This window comes from Sapajus apella, unplaced genomic scaffold (assembly GCF_009761245.1).
Source record: "Sapajus apella isolate SASKATOON/1434 unplaced genomic scaffold, GSC_monkey_1.0 scaffold48, whole genome shotgun sequence".
Classification (NCBI taxonomy): domain Eukaryota; kingdom Metazoa; phylum Chordata; class Mammalia; order Primates; family Cebidae; genus Sapajus; species Sapajus apella.
The window spans coordinates 934,093-952,145 of record NW_022436988.1 but is presented as its reverse complement, the minus strand read 5'-3'; the positions used below and the strand labels follow the sequence as shown (position 1 = coordinate 952,145).

The 18,053-nt window shown below is 54.9% G+C and overlaps 1 protein-coding gene and 1 pseudogene across 4 annotated transcripts in view; both read right to left on the bottom strand.

The window, feature by feature from the left end:
- CSNK1D (casein kinase 1 delta) overlaps window positions 1-18,053 on the bottom strand; it is a 43,815-nt gene that overhangs the window by 5,947 nt on the left and 19,815 nt on the right. For 3 of the 4 annotated variants that reach the window (XM_032241225.1, XM_032241222.1, XM_032241223.1), the window contains exons 3-8: window positions 8,816-8,964; window positions 7,719-7,947; window positions 7,186-7,356; window positions 6,458-6,606; window positions 4,671-4,842; window positions 4,123-4,262 (exon numbers count right to left, since the gene is read on the bottom strand). In XM_032241225.1, the coding sequence (XP_032097116.1) occupies window positions 4,123-4,262; window positions 4,671-4,842; window positions 6,458-6,606; window positions 7,186-7,356; window positions 7,719-7,947; window positions 8,816-8,964 (1,010 nt within the window). Of the gene's footprint in view, window positions 1-930; window positions 995-4,122; window positions 4,263-4,670; window positions 4,843-6,457; window positions 6,607-7,185; window positions 7,357-7,718; window positions 7,948-8,815; window positions 8,965-18,053 lie in introns of all 4 variants that reach the window. The other variant, XM_032241224.1, reaches the window with a different exon arrangement.
- LOC116525463 lies at window positions 12,133-16,230 on the bottom strand (annotated as a pseudogene).

Below are 18,053 nucleotides of genomic sequence, written 5' to 3'. Positions count from 1 at the left end.
AAGCAAGGTGCCCGCAGAGCCGAGCTCGGCAGGGTGGGAGGATCCAAGGGGAGCGGAGACAGGCGCTCCGGCCTCCCTTCCTGGAAAGGAAACTGGTGTTTGAAAACAAAGACCCCTGCTCAGGGAAGACGTGAAAAGCAGTTCCTGTCAACACATTTTCTGAGTGTGCACAGTGTGAAAACTGCAGCGGGCCTGCCAGCGGCACGAACCCGACACAAGCGCAAGCCCCTGCTGGAGGAGCCGCCGAGCATGTGGCCGCCGAGGAGGGAGCGCAGCGAGGACGTCGGCCATGCACCGACGGCAGGGAGTGAGAGAGCTGCGGCAGGAGGAGTTAATACAGACGAAGCTGCGTGGACAAGACGGCTGGGCGGAGACCAGGTGTGAAAAGAAACACAAAACAAGAACAGAGATAGATGAGACAGGAAGAGAGGGGTGACTAGAAAAGCCGGCATGGCAGAGACCACCAGGAGTGTGGCGCAGCAAGAGCTTAGGAGCCCCCAACACCAAGCGTGGAGCCACTCAGCTGAGCAGGACACAGACGCCCCTCCAGGCACGGCCGACCCCAGACAAGGCACCTCAAGTACTTGGGGCACCCGCCTTGCCGCTCCTGCCCCATGGGCGGGCACCCAGGACAGGAGGGGAGTGGCGGCGCACTGAACGCAGTCACAGGGAGGCCACAGGCCAACAGGACGGTCTCCTGAGGTTACTCTGTTCCAAGAGTCTCTGTGGACAGCCTCCCCCCAAGACTGGGCAGCGGACTGCAGCCGCTCTGCACCACACAAGAATAACAGCAGAAGAAGCCTCACTCTACCTCCAGCACCTGGCATGCAAACCCAGCCCACCTGCAAGCTCCCACGGGCAGGCAGGCGGGGCATGGTGGCTCCCACCCACCCGGCGCTGCTGCCTGGCGCCCGCCACACGCACACTCACCCAGTGCTGCCTTCCGATGGGAGACGAGCAGCTACTTGCCGTGGTGTTCGAAAGGAATGCTATTCTGAGGTGGGGAAAAGACAGCTGTTGGTAAGCGTCCCGCCGGCCCCCTGACTACCTGTGTTGGCCCTGTGTCCAGACAGGCGTTCTCGCCTCAGCCAGGCCCACAGACCTCCGACAGGTGCCGGCTAGGGGAGCCCAGGCATGGCCCGCAGCCTCACTTGCCTCTCAGGACTGGCCTCTGGATGAGAACGGCGGCCACTCCTCTTCTGGAATCACTTTCTCTTAAGGCCAATGAGGGTGAGGGGCAGGCCCTCTTGACTCTTCTCAAGCACTAAGAGAACCTGATGCCCTGCAGGATGGCAGGTCCTGAGCAGCCCAACTGGGTCTCAGGGCACAGCCTGCAGGCAGGGAAGAGACGCACATCCTCGCCGGCACGATAACGGGGTTCAGGTCTAGTTCTGAGCAGGGGCTGATCAAAGCGACTCATCAACCGCCGGACGGATGGAACCGCCTTCTCACCAAGTAAAAACCCCAAACAGACTCAGCAACTAGATGGCCTTTAGGGCAAAGGCTACCGTGGCCAAAGAGACCCGGCCGAACACCAGCAGCCCGAGAAGAGAGGGGGCGAAGAGAGAGCAGACCCATGCGAAGGCCGGGCTGGGACAGGGTCCTTCAGCTGTGGGGGACTCAGGGACCCACACGCAGAGCTGCTACATGGTCCTGCCCTCATGCAGACGCAGCCAGAGCCAGCAAGGCCCAGGAGACCTTTCTGCCGCCTGTTCCCATCTCCACGGCGTGCACTGACTCCTGAGAGCAGCAGAAAGAATTGGGAAGAGAAGCAGCCCAAGGAGGAAGACTGGCCGGGGATGAGTCACTGCCCCCGGCGCCTCTCTCTCCAGCTCACTCGAGCAAGCAGGTGAGGCACACAGAGGAATCAAGCCTCCCGTCTTCCCCGCTCCGGGATTCACAATGGGGGCTGCCGACGACAGCCACTGTGCGTGCTGGTGCTGGCAGAGTCCGGCAGGAAGAGGACACGGTCGAAACCTTCCCATGAGATGGTGACAAAGGAAGGGGCCCACCTTGCAGGCGGGGAGCCCTCAACATGCCTCTCAGGAAGGCCCCCCAGGGTGGCCAGGGGCAGAGGCCAAGATGCTTCTTTTGGAGGGAACATACCCCAAAACCAACTCTCTGGAGACTCCTCCCTGTTGTTAGAGCCCACATCATATTTCCTCATGTGAAAACAAGTGCCTAAGAGCCCAGCCTTGAGTTCCTGCCATAGCAAACCATGGAAGGAGGCACTGTTCACGGCCACATTGGGGGCTGGTGGCTGATGGCCATAGGTGCCGCCAGAGCCGTGTGCTGAGAAGAGGCAGCTAGACTCAGGGTTGTGACTGCCCAGGCTGCCTTCGCTGCCCTCAAAGATGTCAAACCACTAGAGACTTTGTTTTCTTTAAAATAAACAAACAAAGCACTCAGACCCCTTCCCTAGTCTTTTGTCAGCCAAGCGTTGGGATGAGGCCATCCACGTCCAGTCAGCGCCCAGCGTGAGGACGAATCCTAGCTCCTGCTCCATGGTTCAGGGGCTACAGAACCGCCACGCGTCAAGAAAACAGGTGGGCACGGGCAGACCCTCCTGGGACCTGCTCCCAGGAATTGAGGTGTGAGTGCCAGGCTCATGGGAAGAAACCCGTTAAACCGTTTCTGTGTCTGGAGGTGAGACCAGGACTGTGCGCATGTAAGGGACCCACTCTCGTGACGCAGGCCAGACCCCTCATGCCCAATGCAAATAACCACAAAGTCAAAATCCCTGCATCTTTGGTCTCTTCGAGAGAATGTTACCATACAAGAAATCCACTTCTAGTTAAATTACTAGTGAATTAGAAACGTGCAATAACTCACTCTTTTTTTTTTTTTTTTGAGGCAGAATCTCACTCTGTCCGCCAGGCTGAAGTGCAGTGGCACGATCTCAGCTCTACAACCTCCGATTCCCAGGTTCAGGTGATTCTCCAGTCTCAGCCTCCCAAGTAAGCTAGGATTACAGGTGCCTGCCACCGCACCCAGCTAATTTTTCAATCCGCCCCCCCCCCCCAGTAAAGATGGGGATTCATCATCTTGGCCAGGCTGGTCTTGAACTCCTGACCTTATGATCCACCTGCCTCGGCCTCCCAAAGTGCTGGGATTACAGACGTGATCCACCATGCCTGGCCTAAACTCACTTACTAAAAGATAGCTAGTGGCCAAGAGTGCTCCCCACACCGGCGCTTTCCTGGCTAGCCAGCTGTGCCCAGCCCCGCTCACGACAGTGGGCCTGGCTCCATCCTGTGACCCCAAGAGACGCCGCCCCACAAGCCCACAGCCAGACTCGAGGGCGTTTCTGAACCGAGTTCCTGCTCATCCAGAAGACCCGTGGGGGATCTTGGTACCCCCAGGGTGCCTGCTGGTGAAACACAGTCCTGACAGGGCAACCCTGCCCCTGTTGGTGAACAACCCAGAACACTTTGAAGAAACACAACGGATCCGTAGGTAGAAAGCTGTTCTGGTTCGAAGAGCACGTTAGCAAACGCAAAAGACAACAAGCCAGAGCGAGGAGAGGAGAGGCGGCTGGAGAAGGGTGCTGACAAGGCGGCACCTGTGGCTGAGCTGGGCTGCCTGCCTTTGCTGTGCAGCAGGGGTGCTTCGTGTCCGAGGGAAGACAAACAAGGCCGTCAAAAGAATGGAAGCCTCGCTGCAGGGCACACTAGCAGGGAGGGTCTTATGGGGAGCCCCTGGAGGTCCCTACAGGCCTTCAACCCTGGCCAGCAGCAAGAATGAGGAAGGTCCGTGGGCCGGGACACTCACAGCAACGCACCCCGGACGAGGCATGAACAGGCGAGTGGTGCTGCCTGCGTGGGGATGGCTGGGGGCAGCAGGGCACTCAAATGGCAGGAGAAAGCCCCCACGGTCTGCTGGCCTCGGAGACCTGAGACCTGAGACCGGCCGCCTGCGACCACAAGACGAGCCCTGTGATGGCCCAGCCTGTCTCCCAGGCTCTCCTCAGAAGCCTCATCAGCCACCACGCCTCGGCAAGATTAACAACTCTCAAAAATGGGGGAAAAGGAGGAAGGAAACAAGCCCTTCAGAAACCACAGCCTGTTCTGGACTTGGATGGCACAGCCGAGGCCGGTGCCCGCCCAGAAGCTCTGCACCTACCTGTGAGGTGGACATGCGAGAGGTATCTTGTCGGCCCGTGAGGTCGGAGGAGGAGATGTTGACGGGCGCCCCGCGGTGCAGCCGCATACTCACTTTCCGCTCTCTCTCCATGCCAGAGACGGGCCGGGGGGAGGTGTTCGCTGGGGAGAGGAAGAGAAACAGAGTGGGCTGCCCCCGGCTGCTTGCTGCTTCCCACTCAGGGCTTTCTTCCTGTGAGAGGCTGTGGCCGGAGAGGACCCTGGGCTGCCTGGACAGTCAGGAGCCGGCAGAGCCAATGGCCACCAACACTCAGATCCAGCCGGAGGAACACGCAGGGGAATGGGACTGAGGCTGAGGGGCTTGCACGGGAGGAACATGGGATGCGGAAGGAATCTCACACACCAGCAGGTGCCCGCATTTCTAAAGGCGCCCAGGCAGCCCGGCTCATCCACTCTCAAGAGTAAGCATCACCTGGCACGGGAAATTCAGTGTCCACCACCGAGTGCGCTGCCCCCACCAACCCTGAGACACAGGAAACCGTCCCAGAGTGCTGGGAGGGGGGCACTCACCCGTGTGTGAGGTAGGGGTGAGGGGTGTGGGGGGAGCCACTTCCTGCGTCCCCCGAAGGCGGCCAGAGGCTGTGGAAGGGAGGCCGCGGGTGGCCGGGTTCCGCGAGTGTCTCAGCCGCTCCTCTCGGTCCCTGCGCTCCCGCTCGGCGTCGTCGGCAGCCCGGCTGGCACCCTGAGGAGGAAGGAGGTGAGGCCGGCATGGAACCGGATTTGGCAGACAGCAACCCCAGGTCCTGAGCTGCCCCAGCCACATGAGAAAATACCTACCAAAGGGCACTGGGGCTCAAGACCGGCTGCGAAGCCGCCCGCATGCTGCACAACAACGTTTCTCCCCATGGGATGCCAGCGCCATCCCAGAAAGGGGTCAGAGCCAGGCCTCTAAGCTCCCCCAACAATCGAAAAAACCCCACTCGCCACGGCACTTCCCTGGGGGCTCAGAACTTCCTTAAACTTCAAAATGGGCAGCAGCTGGGCCGCCTGCTCCTCTGTGAACATCCTCACTGACACGTGCAGGGAAAGGAGAGGAACAGGAACCACTGGAGGCCAGAGACAGGCCCCAAATGGTGACAGCTGGGGAGGAAAGTGGGGCGGGGATGAGAACGTTTGGTCAGATAAGGAGTCCACTCAGGGTCCAGACCCTGCGGCCCCCCACAGTCTGCACAGGTGTGGAGGCGAGGCCGGCAGCCAGGTCTGTGCTGCACTATCCAGATGCATTGGGGGTGGGGAGGTCAGCTTTTAAGCCCAGACAGCAGCCTACAAAAGAGCAGATTCTAACTGCCAGTGCTGTGCAGCAGGGGCCTGCAAACTATAGCCCCGGGCCCAAACCCAGCTGCCACCTTTTCCTGCAAATAAAGCTCACTGGACACAGCCACATCCACTGGGCTACACACAGCCCAACACGTTTATGGAAAACCCTAGCCCAGCCTGCTCTGAGGGCCAGGTGACTCCAACGCAGCAGGAGGGTGGCTCTGACGCCTCCCAAGGCAGCACAGCCCTGGCAGAGGACTGAACCGCCCTGCAGAGCCCACCCCTCCCAGCACCTGGAGGTGCTGAGGCTGGGTCCAGGGCCCCCTCACCCCTCCCTGGCCCCTGCACCACCATCAGACAAGGCAGCCGTTTTTGTATCCACCCAAGAGGCAGTTCTGCTCCTTCATTAGATTGTCACCTGCAAAGGCTCCAACTTCTACTCAAAACTAATAACTAAACCGTTTTTAATGAAAGAACACAACAGTTACACAGGAGCTTCATTTCTGGCAGTGGCATCTAAATAGTAATTAAGCTTAGACAAGGGACCCGGGGCTGGGCTGCTCCAGGGCATTCTCACACCCACAACCAGAAAGCCACAAGCAAAACCAGCTCATGACAGGGTCAGGCTGGACCAGCTGCACCTCACCAGGCCCCAACCCCACCCATCTGGTGGGCACCACGACCATGTGGCACAGTGACTGGGAAGATGCACTCCCAACCCCCGCCCTCTTCCCCTGAGGCGTGCTCTGAGCCCTAGCTCTGCTTGGTGATAGTGGAGAGGGGGGCCTCTTGCTGTCCACATCCAAGACTTCCACGGAACCCTCTGCTTTCCCTGATGGCATCTTACTACTTGGCACCCCTTTCCCATAAGCAGACACCCCCTCAGTCAAATTCCTGCCCGCTACAACACACTCACCCATCACTGCAGGGCAGACGCTCCCTATACAGCACAGTCCCCTAAACAAGAGGCTGCTGGCCTCTAGCTGAAGAGGCAGCCCCCGAACAGCACATGGAGCAAACATGCTGGCAGTGCCACTTACAAATTTCAGCATGTTCCAGTCGAACACATAGTCGTAGGAGAAGCCCTGGCGATGGAACAGATTCCGGAAAAGCTGCCTCAGGTACGAGTAGTCAGGCTTGTCGTCAAAACGCAAGGAACGGCAGAAATTCAGGTATGTGGCAAACTCAGCTGCAAAACAGGAAACTCAAAGCTAGCTCTCAAAACCCGACAGCAACTGGAGGAGTCTGTCTGCACCGCTGTCTACTGCCTGCTGCTGCACACTCAAGGGGAGAAGAGCGATTAAAACACCCGTCAGAGTTCTATGGCTCTAGGCCTTAAGAAAGCATTTAAAAGAATTCAAGTCCAAAAGCACAATTTAGTTTCATCTGAGATGCGTATCCTGGGGCAATCTACAAATGCAAAGAAAAACTCTCGAGCTCCCAAAGCTGGAGGGGGCCAGAGAGGGCAGCCAGGGCAGAGAGAGGCCCCACCACTGCCCAACTGTCCTTTTCCAGCCACTCGGGGCCCCGAGGCTCGGGCCCCCTTGCCTGCTGTCTGTCCAGGGCCTCCAAGTGCTCCCCACACGGATGGGCACTTGGCAAGTAAGTCAAGTTGAACAGGAGGGCCGGCTGTTACCTCCATACTTGAAAGCACCCCTCGTTCCGGCCACCACCCTTTTGAAGGCCTGCAACTCTCCTGAGCCGTGGGCCCAACACGTGGGCAACCCCCATGAGCAGCTCCACTGAGAGGAGGCCTCCAGAGACTTACAAGGGTAGCCTTTACACAACACTTCGATGGGGGTGGACATTTTCTTCTCGCTAATCCTTTCATATTTCTGTCTCTTGGTGGCGGCCTTCAGCCCCTGCCAGGGGAGAGAGCCCAGATTGAAGTACATTAACACGTAGCCCAGAGACTCCAAGTCATCTCTTCGGGATTGTTCTGAAAAGAAAAGGAAACGGCGTGAAGGACGACACTCATATGCTCATGTAAAAGCAAAAGAACCTGCTGACACAGCAGAGACAACCCTCAGACACACGCCTGGATCACTCTCACCCAAAGCTGCCTTCATGCATCCTCAGGAAATTCCCAAACACATCACAGGTGACTCAGAAACATCCCAGCATCCGCCTACCCCCCGCCCCCGCACACCTGGCAGCCATGAGCCACCCTGTCTGCCACAAAGGTCTGATGACACGCTCGCACCCCCAGCTAGGCTGGCCTCTCCCTGGGCTGAGGCATGGAGACAAACACCCAAAAGGCACCCTAGGCCAAGGCCAGTGACCCCACACCCAGGGGCTCACCAATTCCAAGGTGCGTGTTGATGGAGGCGTACCGCGCCGTCCCCGTGAGGTTCTTGTTCTCTCGATAGGGGATGTGCTGGTGGGTGCGCGCGTCCCGGTACTTCTTGGCCAGCCCAAAGTCGATGATGTACACCAGGTTGCCCTTCTTCCCCAAGCCCATGAGGAAGTTGTCCGGCTTCACATCCCGGTGGATGAAGTTCTTCGAATGAATGTATTCGATGCGACTAATCTGTGAGCAGAGAAGCAAGGGCATGAGATGGCACCCCAAGGTGGCCTCAGAAAGGGACCGTTCGACTGCAGGACACCATGCCAGCTGCTGTGTTCCTTTTGCCCCTCAGCCACAGCAGGGTAGTTTAACCATTAGTGAGGGGACGCAGAACTGACCAAACTGTTCCCCCAGGTGCCTTCGGCAACCCTCCATCCTCCACAACCTAGGCGCTTTGCCCTCTGCTCCCGCAAAATAGAGGTGAGGGCCAGGCCTGGTGGCACACCCCTGTAATCCCAGCACTTTGGGAGGCCGAGGCAGGCAGATCACAAGGTCAAAACATCGAAACCATTCTGGCCGACAAGGTGAAACCCCTTCTCTACTATAAATACATAAATTGGCTGGGTGTTGTGGCGCGCGCCTGTAGTCCCAGCTACTTGGGAGGCTGAGGCAGGAGAATCGCTTGAACCAGGGAGGCAGAGGTTGCAGTGAGCCGAGATCACACCACTGCACTCCAGCCTGGGCGACAGAGCAAGACCCCATCTCAAAAAAAAAAAAAAAGAGATGAGATGACAGAGAGAGGGGACAACCCCCACCCCTAGACAGTGGTCTCTCCCAGCTCCGCTCTTCACAAAGGATACACACGAGAATGAACAGACACTGCACAGATGTGGTTAGGAATCACATGCGTGTCCCTGAGAGACTCGGGGAGCCCACTAAACGGAAGCATGCTGTGCTGGTACCGAGAGGGTGGCCTCCAAGCCAGTCAGCCGTGCCACCTTAGCCTCGAGGTTGAGGCTCAACACGTTTCCATTTCCTCTGCGAATTAACAGCCATAATAATGCCAAGAACAGCACAGCCGAGCGACCGAGTGTCAGTGAGCAGTCCTTACCATCTGGTCGGCAAGCAGCAGGACAGTTTTGAGGCTGAATTTCCTCGAACAGAAGTTGAAGAGGTCCTCCAGGCTTGGCCCCAGCAGCTCCATCACCATGACGTTGTAGTCCCCCTCTGCCCCGCACCATCTGATGGTGGGGATGCCCACTAGGAGAGGAAATCACACACAGCGTTTCAGTCTAGGTCCTGCCTCAGCTCCACACTGAGTCTCCGATACGCACACCAAGGGTCATGGTGACAATCCCCAATGGGGGAGAGGTAGTAGGGGAAGAAGACTCCAGCAATGCCTGTCCTCAGGGACCCACCCTCGAGATAAAGCCCCATCCGTCAGTAAATAGCCCAAGGCAGATGTTGGATGAGGGCCAAGCAGGCAGGAGCTGCAAGGGAGACAAAGAGGGGATCAAAGCCCCACCTCCCTGACTCCGGCCTTCTAGGGCAGGGGGGTGGGAGACACAGGAAGCAGCAGCAATGCAGGGGAGAAAGGGCTCAGGCAGAAAGGACCAGCACAGCCCGCCACAGACGTAATACTAGAGAGGGGAGGAGGTTTAGGAGAGAAAGCAGCTACCATGGGTTAGGTGAGAAAAGAAAATATGTTCAATTACTCTCGTGTTGGTAGAAATATTTGACTGGATAAGAGAAAAGCAAAAGCAATGAAAACTTTCTGAGGATTTACACAGTAACCCAGGCTTGAAATCTACAAATCAAGGGAAGTGAGAATAAAGACACAATAAATTCAACAAGAAAAAATTAAAAATGGGTGAATAGTATCCGTGCTGAAGGCATAACCAACACTAAAAAGGCTAACAGGCCGGGTGCAGCGGCTCACGCCTGTAATCCCAGCACTTTGGAGGCTGAAGCAGGCAGATCACAAGGTCAGGAGTTCAAGACCATATTGGTCAAAATTGTGAAACCCTATCTCTACAAAAAAATTAGCCTGGCGTGGTGGCGGGCACCTGTAAAATCCCAGCTACTCAGGAGGCTGAGGCAGGAGAATTGCTTGAACCCAGGAGGCAGAGGTTGAAGTGAGCCAAGATCATGCCACCGCACTCCAGTCTGGGTGACAGAGCCAAGACTCCATCTCAAAAAAAAAAAAAAAAAAAGTGTTAAAGTTACTTCTACTTGTCACAAAAACAGTAATAGGGCCCTATTCGCCCTCAAACCTTAAGTAGCTGAAGGAAAAACAAAAACGATAGAGCCTCCTACGTCACAGGGCGGTTTCCAGAACCCCAGGCCCAAGCCAATGACAGCTATGCCTGAAGGGCGGGAAGGAGCCAGGAGAGGGGCTCTGGGCTGCCCGGCGCACTGTTGGGAGCACTGAACAGACCCATGCAGCCCAACCTCATCCCAGATGGGGCCAAGGAGGAGCCTGCGGAACATGGCGTGCACAGTACATGCCACATTCTCGATGTCCAGCATCTAAAGTATTACAGAACAAACCTGGAGTAAGAGGTCAACTGAAAAGGACTAGAATGTTCACACCAGCAGAGAAAGCCAAGGAAAGTTACTACAGATTTCAACTGTACTCTTCATCAAAAAGTTTTATAACTGGCCAGACTCAGGCCTATAATCCCAGCAAGCTGGAAGTGGAAGTGGGAAGATCACCTGAGCCCCAGTTGAGAACAGAAACATAGTAAAGACCCCCATCTCTACAAAAAATAATTTAAAAATCAGCTAAGCATGGTGCTGTGTGCCTACAGTCCCAGCTACTCGGGAGGGTGAGGTGGGAGGAGCGCTTGGGCCCAGGAAGTCGACACTGCAGTGAGCCGTGACTGCACCACTGCACTCCAGCCTGGGTGACAGAATGAGAACCTGTCTCAAAAAATTTGAAAAAGAATAATAAAAAAAAAAAAGACATGAGGCATATACATATATATGTGTGTTTATGTTCGATTTGGGTCTTCTACCTATGTTTATATTTTAAAAATTGTATATATAGCCGGGCGCGGTGGCTCAAGCCTGTAATCCCAGCACTTTGGGAGGCTGAGGCGGGTGGATCACGACGTCAAGAGATCGAGACCATCCTGGTCAACATGGTGAAACCCCGTCTCTACTAAAAAATACAAAAAATTAGCTGGGCATGGTGGCACGTGCCTGTAATCCTAGCTACTCAGGAGGCTGAGGCAGGAGAATTGCCTGAACCCGGGAGGCGGAGGCTGCGGTGAGCTGAGATCGTGCCATTGCACTCCAGCCTGGGTAACGAGCGAAACTCCGTCCCCCAAAAAAAAAAAAAAAAAAAATTGTATATATAAATCTGAAAATGTGTATCAAATATACAGATAAGCAAATACATATTTACTCTCAGATTCTCCCAATAGCTGCATTATACTTCACAGCTGAGCATCCCTAATCTGAAAATCCAAAATGCTCCGAGTAGCATTTCCTTTGAGCATGTTAGCACTCAAAAAGTTTCCAATTTTGGGTCTTTCACATACTGAACCTTATTACAGCTTTGTGAATTACTGTTTCTCTACATGCAGCATTACGGATTCTCCAGTTCCCGTTCTCCACTCCAATACAGTACAGTTCCTCGGGTTCCAGATTCGCCTTCCTTCTTGCTGCACCACCCCTGGAATCAGCTGCTTCTCTCTCCAAGCACTTGGGGCTCCTCTTTTGAGACGGAGTCTTGCTCTATCGCCAGGCTGGAGTACAGTGGCATGATCTCAGCTCACTGCAACCTCCGACTGCCAGGTTCAAGCGATTCTCCTGCCTCGGCCTCCAGAGTAGCTGGGATTACAAGCACACGCCCCCACACCCAGCTAATTCTTGTATTTTCAGTAGGGACAGGGTTTCACCATGTTGTCCAGGCTGGTCTTGATCTCCTGATCTGCCTGCCTCAGCCTCCCAAAGTGCCGGGATTACAGGAGTGAGCCACTGCGCCCAATCTCAGGGCTCCTCTTAACAGAGAATGATACTTCGAAAACCTCGAGGCCCGGCATGCTCAGTGTTCTGGCCTGTCACTCCTTCTAAGCCCTTCTCGTGGCCAGAACTACACAGTTTCATCACAACAGTTTTATAATAAGTTCTGGTGTTTACAGAGCAAATGCGCCTCTTTTTCACAAGTGTTTTAATTAACCCTGGCCCTGCACTCTCCTCAATGAATTCTAGAGTTACCTTGTCATATTAGAGAAATGCCTGGCTTTCGACGGGAACATCACTGAGTGTTAGGAGCAACTTTGAGAGACCTGACAGCTGTCCTTTTCCCTTCTCTGAACATGGAGGAGAACTAGGCAGATCTTCCTTAAATGTCCTTCAATAAAGTTTACACATTTTATGCACACACATCGGTCTTAACATTTATCCCTAGATATGCTTTTGCTACTGTAAGCAATATTTTTCAAATTAATTTTATAACTAATGGTTGTTGGTTTAACAAAATGAATTGATCTAATATTTTGATCTTAAACTTGCTAAACTCTCTAATCTGTTCTGAGATCCCCATGTAGGAAATTACATCGCATCATACGCCAGTGATAGCACTTTTTTTTTTTTTTTTGGGCTGGGCACATGTATCTATCTTTATGAGGGGAGTCCGGAATGTTTGAGGGTTGTCCAGGGGATGCCCCACCCCCTCCTAGGGGCTGGGCTCCGGCGTTTCTGAAAGAGGTGTCTTCAGGACAGGGCCCAACATCAGGGACCAGGCCCTGGGAGCTGGAAGGCAGAGGCAGACCTATCTGGGCTGGCTGGGGCAGTGGACTGATGGGTCTCACCGCCAGCCCAATCTCTGGCCACTTTGGCACAGGCCCAGGAGACACAGAGGCCCCAGATCCAGCTCTGACAAGCACTGAGAAGGGACAGCTTTGGGCCCCTCAGGGCAGCAGCGGGAGCCCAAGGCAGCAAAGGCAGGCACGAGTCTTACTCAGGCTGGGGGAATGCAGGGGGTGACCCAACACAGTGCTGAGGGCTCAGGGCCGTGACCACCCTCAGCCGTCCAAACTGGGCCGGAGGAGCCCTGACTTTGGCAGTGGCTCCTCTGTCAGCTCCCACTCTCCCAGCCAGGGCTGGCTGCCCCCAGGAGCCAAGGTGGGGGCGCCAGGTCTGCGGTGGGAATTAAGAACGCTTTGGTCGCTGTATACATTTGTATAAATACAGAAAGCCCCGAGCTTCACAGAGAAGAGCTGAAGGGACGCACCTTTGTCCCAGGGACAGCCCAGGCCTTGCCACACTCAGCCAGGCCAGGGGCTGAGGGGCGGAGGACGCTGGGAACAGTTCCATCTGTGCTCCCCAGGCCACCACTTGAGTGGACAATGGGGAAGACCACTGTGCAAAACTGTGAACAGCACTTGAAGCAGCTGCTACCGCCAACTGCCGGTGGGGGCCTCAGGCTCGGGGCTAGAGGCAGGTGGGGAGCTCTTCCTCACTGCTGCTGCAGTTTCCACAGCAAATCTTGGCGACTGAAGTGTTTCTGCAGCAGGCCCTTTTTAGGGGGTGCAGGTGGCTGGCCCTTCCAGTCCAGGTCTGGGGGAACTGAGCCATCCAGCCCAAAGATATTCAGTTCCTGGAAGCACTCCGTCTCCATCTGTTCGTTCTGCCACGAGGTGGGCATGCTGCCTGTGGCAAACTTCTGGTGGAAGTCTTGGTCAGTGGGCTCCAGCGCCAAGCCCTTGACAGTGGAGAACTGCTCAGTGTCCAGAACATCCTCGCAGTAAATGGCCTAGGGATCATCAGGCTTGAAGGGCAGCTCCAGCATGCCGGCTCCCGCCGACTGAAGTTCAGCTTCTTAAAGAGGGGGTGCTCCTTCACCTCACGGGCACTGCCCCCACGACGCCCCAGACATTTGGCGGGGTCCTTGCAGAGAAGCTGGGAGCAGAGTGAGCGGGCCTGTGGGGAAACGTGCCCTGAACACTCCTCGGGCACCTCGTTCACCAGCCGCTCCACCTCCTCCCGCTTGATCTTCTTCCTCTGCTGAAAGGGTGACTGGCCTGCGATCATCTCGTACAGGAGGCAGCCTAGCGCCCACCAGTCAGGGCTGAACATGTACCCTTCGTTCTTCACCACCTCTAGAGCCATGTAGCCCACAGTGCCCACACGGCCTTTGATGGTCTAGCCCTCGGGTACAAGCACAGCCAGTCCCAGGTCGGAGAGGCAGATGTGGCCGTGGTCATCCAGCAAGACGTTCTCTGGCTTTGGGTCCCTGTACACGACGCGCTCCCGGTGCAGGTCCTCCAGGCCGCAGCAGATCTCGGTGGTGTAGAAGACAGCCCGCGCTTTGGAGAAGCCGGCATGGCCCATGTGGTAGAACCTGAGGTCGCCTCCGTTCATCAGCGTCAGCAGCAGGCACAGTGCGTCCTTGGTCTCACAGGCACAGGCCAAGCTCACTACAAACCTACTGTTCACTTTCTCTAGGATCTGCTGCTCCTTCAGCGCCATGGCCTTCCCTTTCCGCTTCTTGATCCACTTTTTCTCTAGCTTCTTGCAGGCATACAACTTGCCTGCGGCCCGCACCTGGCAGGCACACACCTCCCCAAAGCCACCTTTGCCCAGGACTCGGTACTGCCTGAAGATGTTTTTGGTCACTGGCTGCCTTTCCAGCCACTTCCACTGCAGGAAACGGTTGAATTAGATGCTGTCAAGGTAGTCGGCAAATGGGGCCACGCTCAGGTACTTGTGGGTCAGCCGGGTGAGTTCCTGGAAGAGGTCTTTGCAGGACCCCTGCTCCAGTTGCTGGGCGCAGTTCGTCACCAGCTGCTGGGGGACCTCAGGGATGAGGTCAGGACCGGTGTGGGTCAGAAAGTTCTGCATTAGTCGCCACCCACATGCCTTCCACTTCTCATCCAGGGTCACTTCATACTCGGCCACCCCATACAGGAAGGCGATGCAGTGGCTCAGCTCCGGCCTCATGGCACAGAACTCTCAAAACAGCAGGGGCCCGATGGGCTGCCACTCGCACAGACTGCGGTAGTTACCATCAAGGCTGAGCCGCAGCTCTTCACACTGGCTGATGTGGGGGAACTGGAGCATCTGCCGCCGTTTCTGGCTTTTGCCTTTGCGATTCCCACCGCCACCTTCCCGGGCCTTGAGTAGCACCGTGTTCGCTACGATGTTCTCGAGCTCCAAGGGATGCGGCGCCGCCAGGCCCGCACGCGAGAGCCGGGGCTGGATGGAGATCAGCGCGGCTCAGCTTGACTAGCACTGACTGCGCCGCTGCCTCCCCGGCCGCCGCCACCGCCAGTAACAGCACTTTTATTTCTGCCTTTTTCATCATTCCCCCGCCCTGCTGAAAACAGTGCTGTGAGGCTGAGGATGATGCAACTCTGCTGTGCTGCAGGGGAAGTGGAAACCTGCACAACACCTCGGAAAAACAGACATGCATCAATGTGCGGGTTCCTGCATTATCTTGCAGAACTAGACACTTCCATGCGCCAAGCAGCAGCAGATGCAGGTGTTCGCACATGTGCCCCAGACACATGGACAGAATGTACACAAAAGCACTGTCCCTAAGAACAAATGCTAGACACTCCCCAGGGCTCAACACAATTCGTAAGAGGAAGCTACTTTATAGAGCTATGTAGACAAACAAACAATGAAAATCCATTACCTACAGCTGCAATCTGTGGGGAATAATCTCAGGAATACTCTGGGTCAAAAGAAGTTACAGAATACAGACTGCATCGCGTAACACTAAAACTTTCATGTACTCAAAAGACATACGTGGCATGGACTCACGATCCATCTGTAACTGAAGGTGTATTTAATGACACCATCTTTGTTTCTCTCTCTCTTTTTTTACAGGGATCCTGCTCTGTCACCCATGCTGGAGGGCACTGGCGCCATTACAGCTCCCTGCAGCCTTAACCTCCTGAGCCCAAGCCATCCTTCTGCCTCAGCCTTCTGAGTAGCTGAGACTACAGGTGTAAGCCACTGCCCCTGGCCTATTCTTTTTTCCCCCAAAACGTCTCAGCAGAATGGTATCTCTCTCGTTAGCTGTAAATAACAATGTGCCCCATCGTCCATGGCATCAGAGAATAGATGAAATACAATAAAAGCAACATGCTCTTGGCTCTCGATGGACTTACTGCTACTGGTGTTTTTGCAGGAATAAGTGAAGCCGATGGGTTTGAAAACAAAGACCCAAGGCTGTCCGCGCCCAAGTGTGCCAGTCATTCAGGGACACCCTGCTGCCCTGGCCAGGGGCCGACACGTGGGAAGCGGCCACTCGTGCTATTTGTAGTCTGAACACTTGACGCTTTCCCCTCATGATGCCCAAAGACAGCTAGACCAATGTGTGGGGATAAAACACTGGAGGACAAGGCCAGATACATGAAGACATGCTCCATTCTGACCTGTCAAGTTTCAAAATACATGTGGGGCCGGGCGTGGTGGCTCACGCCTATAGTCCCAGCACTTTGAGGGGCCGAGGCGGGTGGACTGCCTGAGTTCAGGAGTTAGAGACCAGCCTGGGCAACACAGTGAAACCCTGTCTCTACTAACATACAAAAAATTAGCTGGGCATGGCGTGGGCGCCTGTAGTCCCAGCTACTTGGGAGGCTAAGACAGGAGAATCGCTTGAACCTGGGAGGCAGAGGTTGCAGTGAGCCGAGATCGCGCCACCGTACTCCAGACTGGGTAACAGACCAAGATTCCATCTCAAAAAAAATATATATAAAAAGTGGGGTCTGAGTATTAATGCAAATAGAAAATTTTACGAAGTTTTTAGCAATTCAACCCTAAAATAGTTATGTATAAAACTGTAAAATGTTTCTAGATAATTTCATTATTTGGATTTTGAAAAAGTTTCTTGTAGGATGACAAACAGCTGTGTACTAAGTAAATGTCCTCTGCTGAGGGGTGACCCAAGGAGGGGTGGTCTAAAGCTGCTTTTAGGGGACGCTGGGATTGGGAACAGCAGTTACAACAGTCCCTGGGTCTTGCCCGCCAGTCCAATTCTAGTAAAAACTAGGTGTCTGTCTAAGTCTTCCACCAACATAGCTAAGTTTAGTCTGTTTCTGCTATTTCAGGTATTGAATCTATTGTCCCAGTCAGATTCTCGACGAGTGGAAGCATCTAGGAAGCATCTTCGGCTGACGGCCGGAGGCCATGCAGCATGGCCGCTATTCCCTTCTCTGGAAGCAGCAGCCTGGGGGGCTCAAACGCTCAAGTTCAAGTCTGTGTTCTCTGTGAAGTTATACAGCCTTCTACGCTCAGTTTCCTCATTTGCAACATGAGGCTGAAGAGCTCAGTACCCACTGCCCAGGGCTGCTGTGGGCAGTGACTGGTAGGTTTTTAATGCTCACTCCTCCCAAGCTGCGGAGAACAGAATGCACTTGGCATGGAGCTTTCTCCTGGAAGGCAGCCCTCCTCAGGCAAACGTAAGCAAGATCAGAACCTGGCACCACCTCTTGACTCTCACATGAAAGGAAGGAAATCCACCATGAGTGGTGCTTGCTGCCCGTCGGAGACAGCAGGACAATCTGCGTCACCTACGGCAGACACCGCCCTGGGCGGCAGCAAGATCTGGAGGTTTGTGAGAGAAGCGATTCCTTCCCATTATTTGTCAACTCCCCCATTTAGTCTCAAAATGAATTCAAGAACCACCACTAGAATTAGGCATTCTGCCTTCCCGGACAGAATTTGTTTTCTAAAATGCAGATCTTTAGATCTTTACAGTATCCAGCCGGGCGCAGTGGCTCAGGCCTATAATCCCAGCGCTTTGGGAGGCCAAGGTGGGCAGATCATGTGAGGTCAGTAGTTCAAGACCAGCCTGGCCAACATGGTAAAGCCCCGTCTCTACTAAAAATTAGCCAGGCGTGGTGGGTCATGCCTATAATCCCAGTTACTCCAGAGGCAGACGCAGGAGAATTGCCTGAACCGGAGGTTACAGTGGGCCAATATCGTGCCACTGCACTCCAGCCTCAGCAACAGAGCAAGACTCCGTCTCACAAAAAAGAAAAAACCTTTACAGTATCCACCAGGCATGCATTTAACAGAGAAGACGTGACCTACGTTTTGGAATGGTCAGAGACGTGGTGATGCGCTTGAACCCCAAATGGGAGAAAAGTCCATTTCTGAAATCCTGTTTGGTTTCCAGGATTCTAGAAAAGGTACATGGACAGAAACAGGAAGGTACAGGCTTCTTTACTCTCTTAAGCCACAGGCCACAGGGGAAGCAACTTTGCCTGCCAGGGACCTTCAAGCACTGTCTGAAGAAAATTTTGAGAATCACAACTGGGGGTAGGGTTGCTGCTAACATCTACTGTGCAGAGAACACACCACTACAGATGGCACCAGTGAAAGGTGGA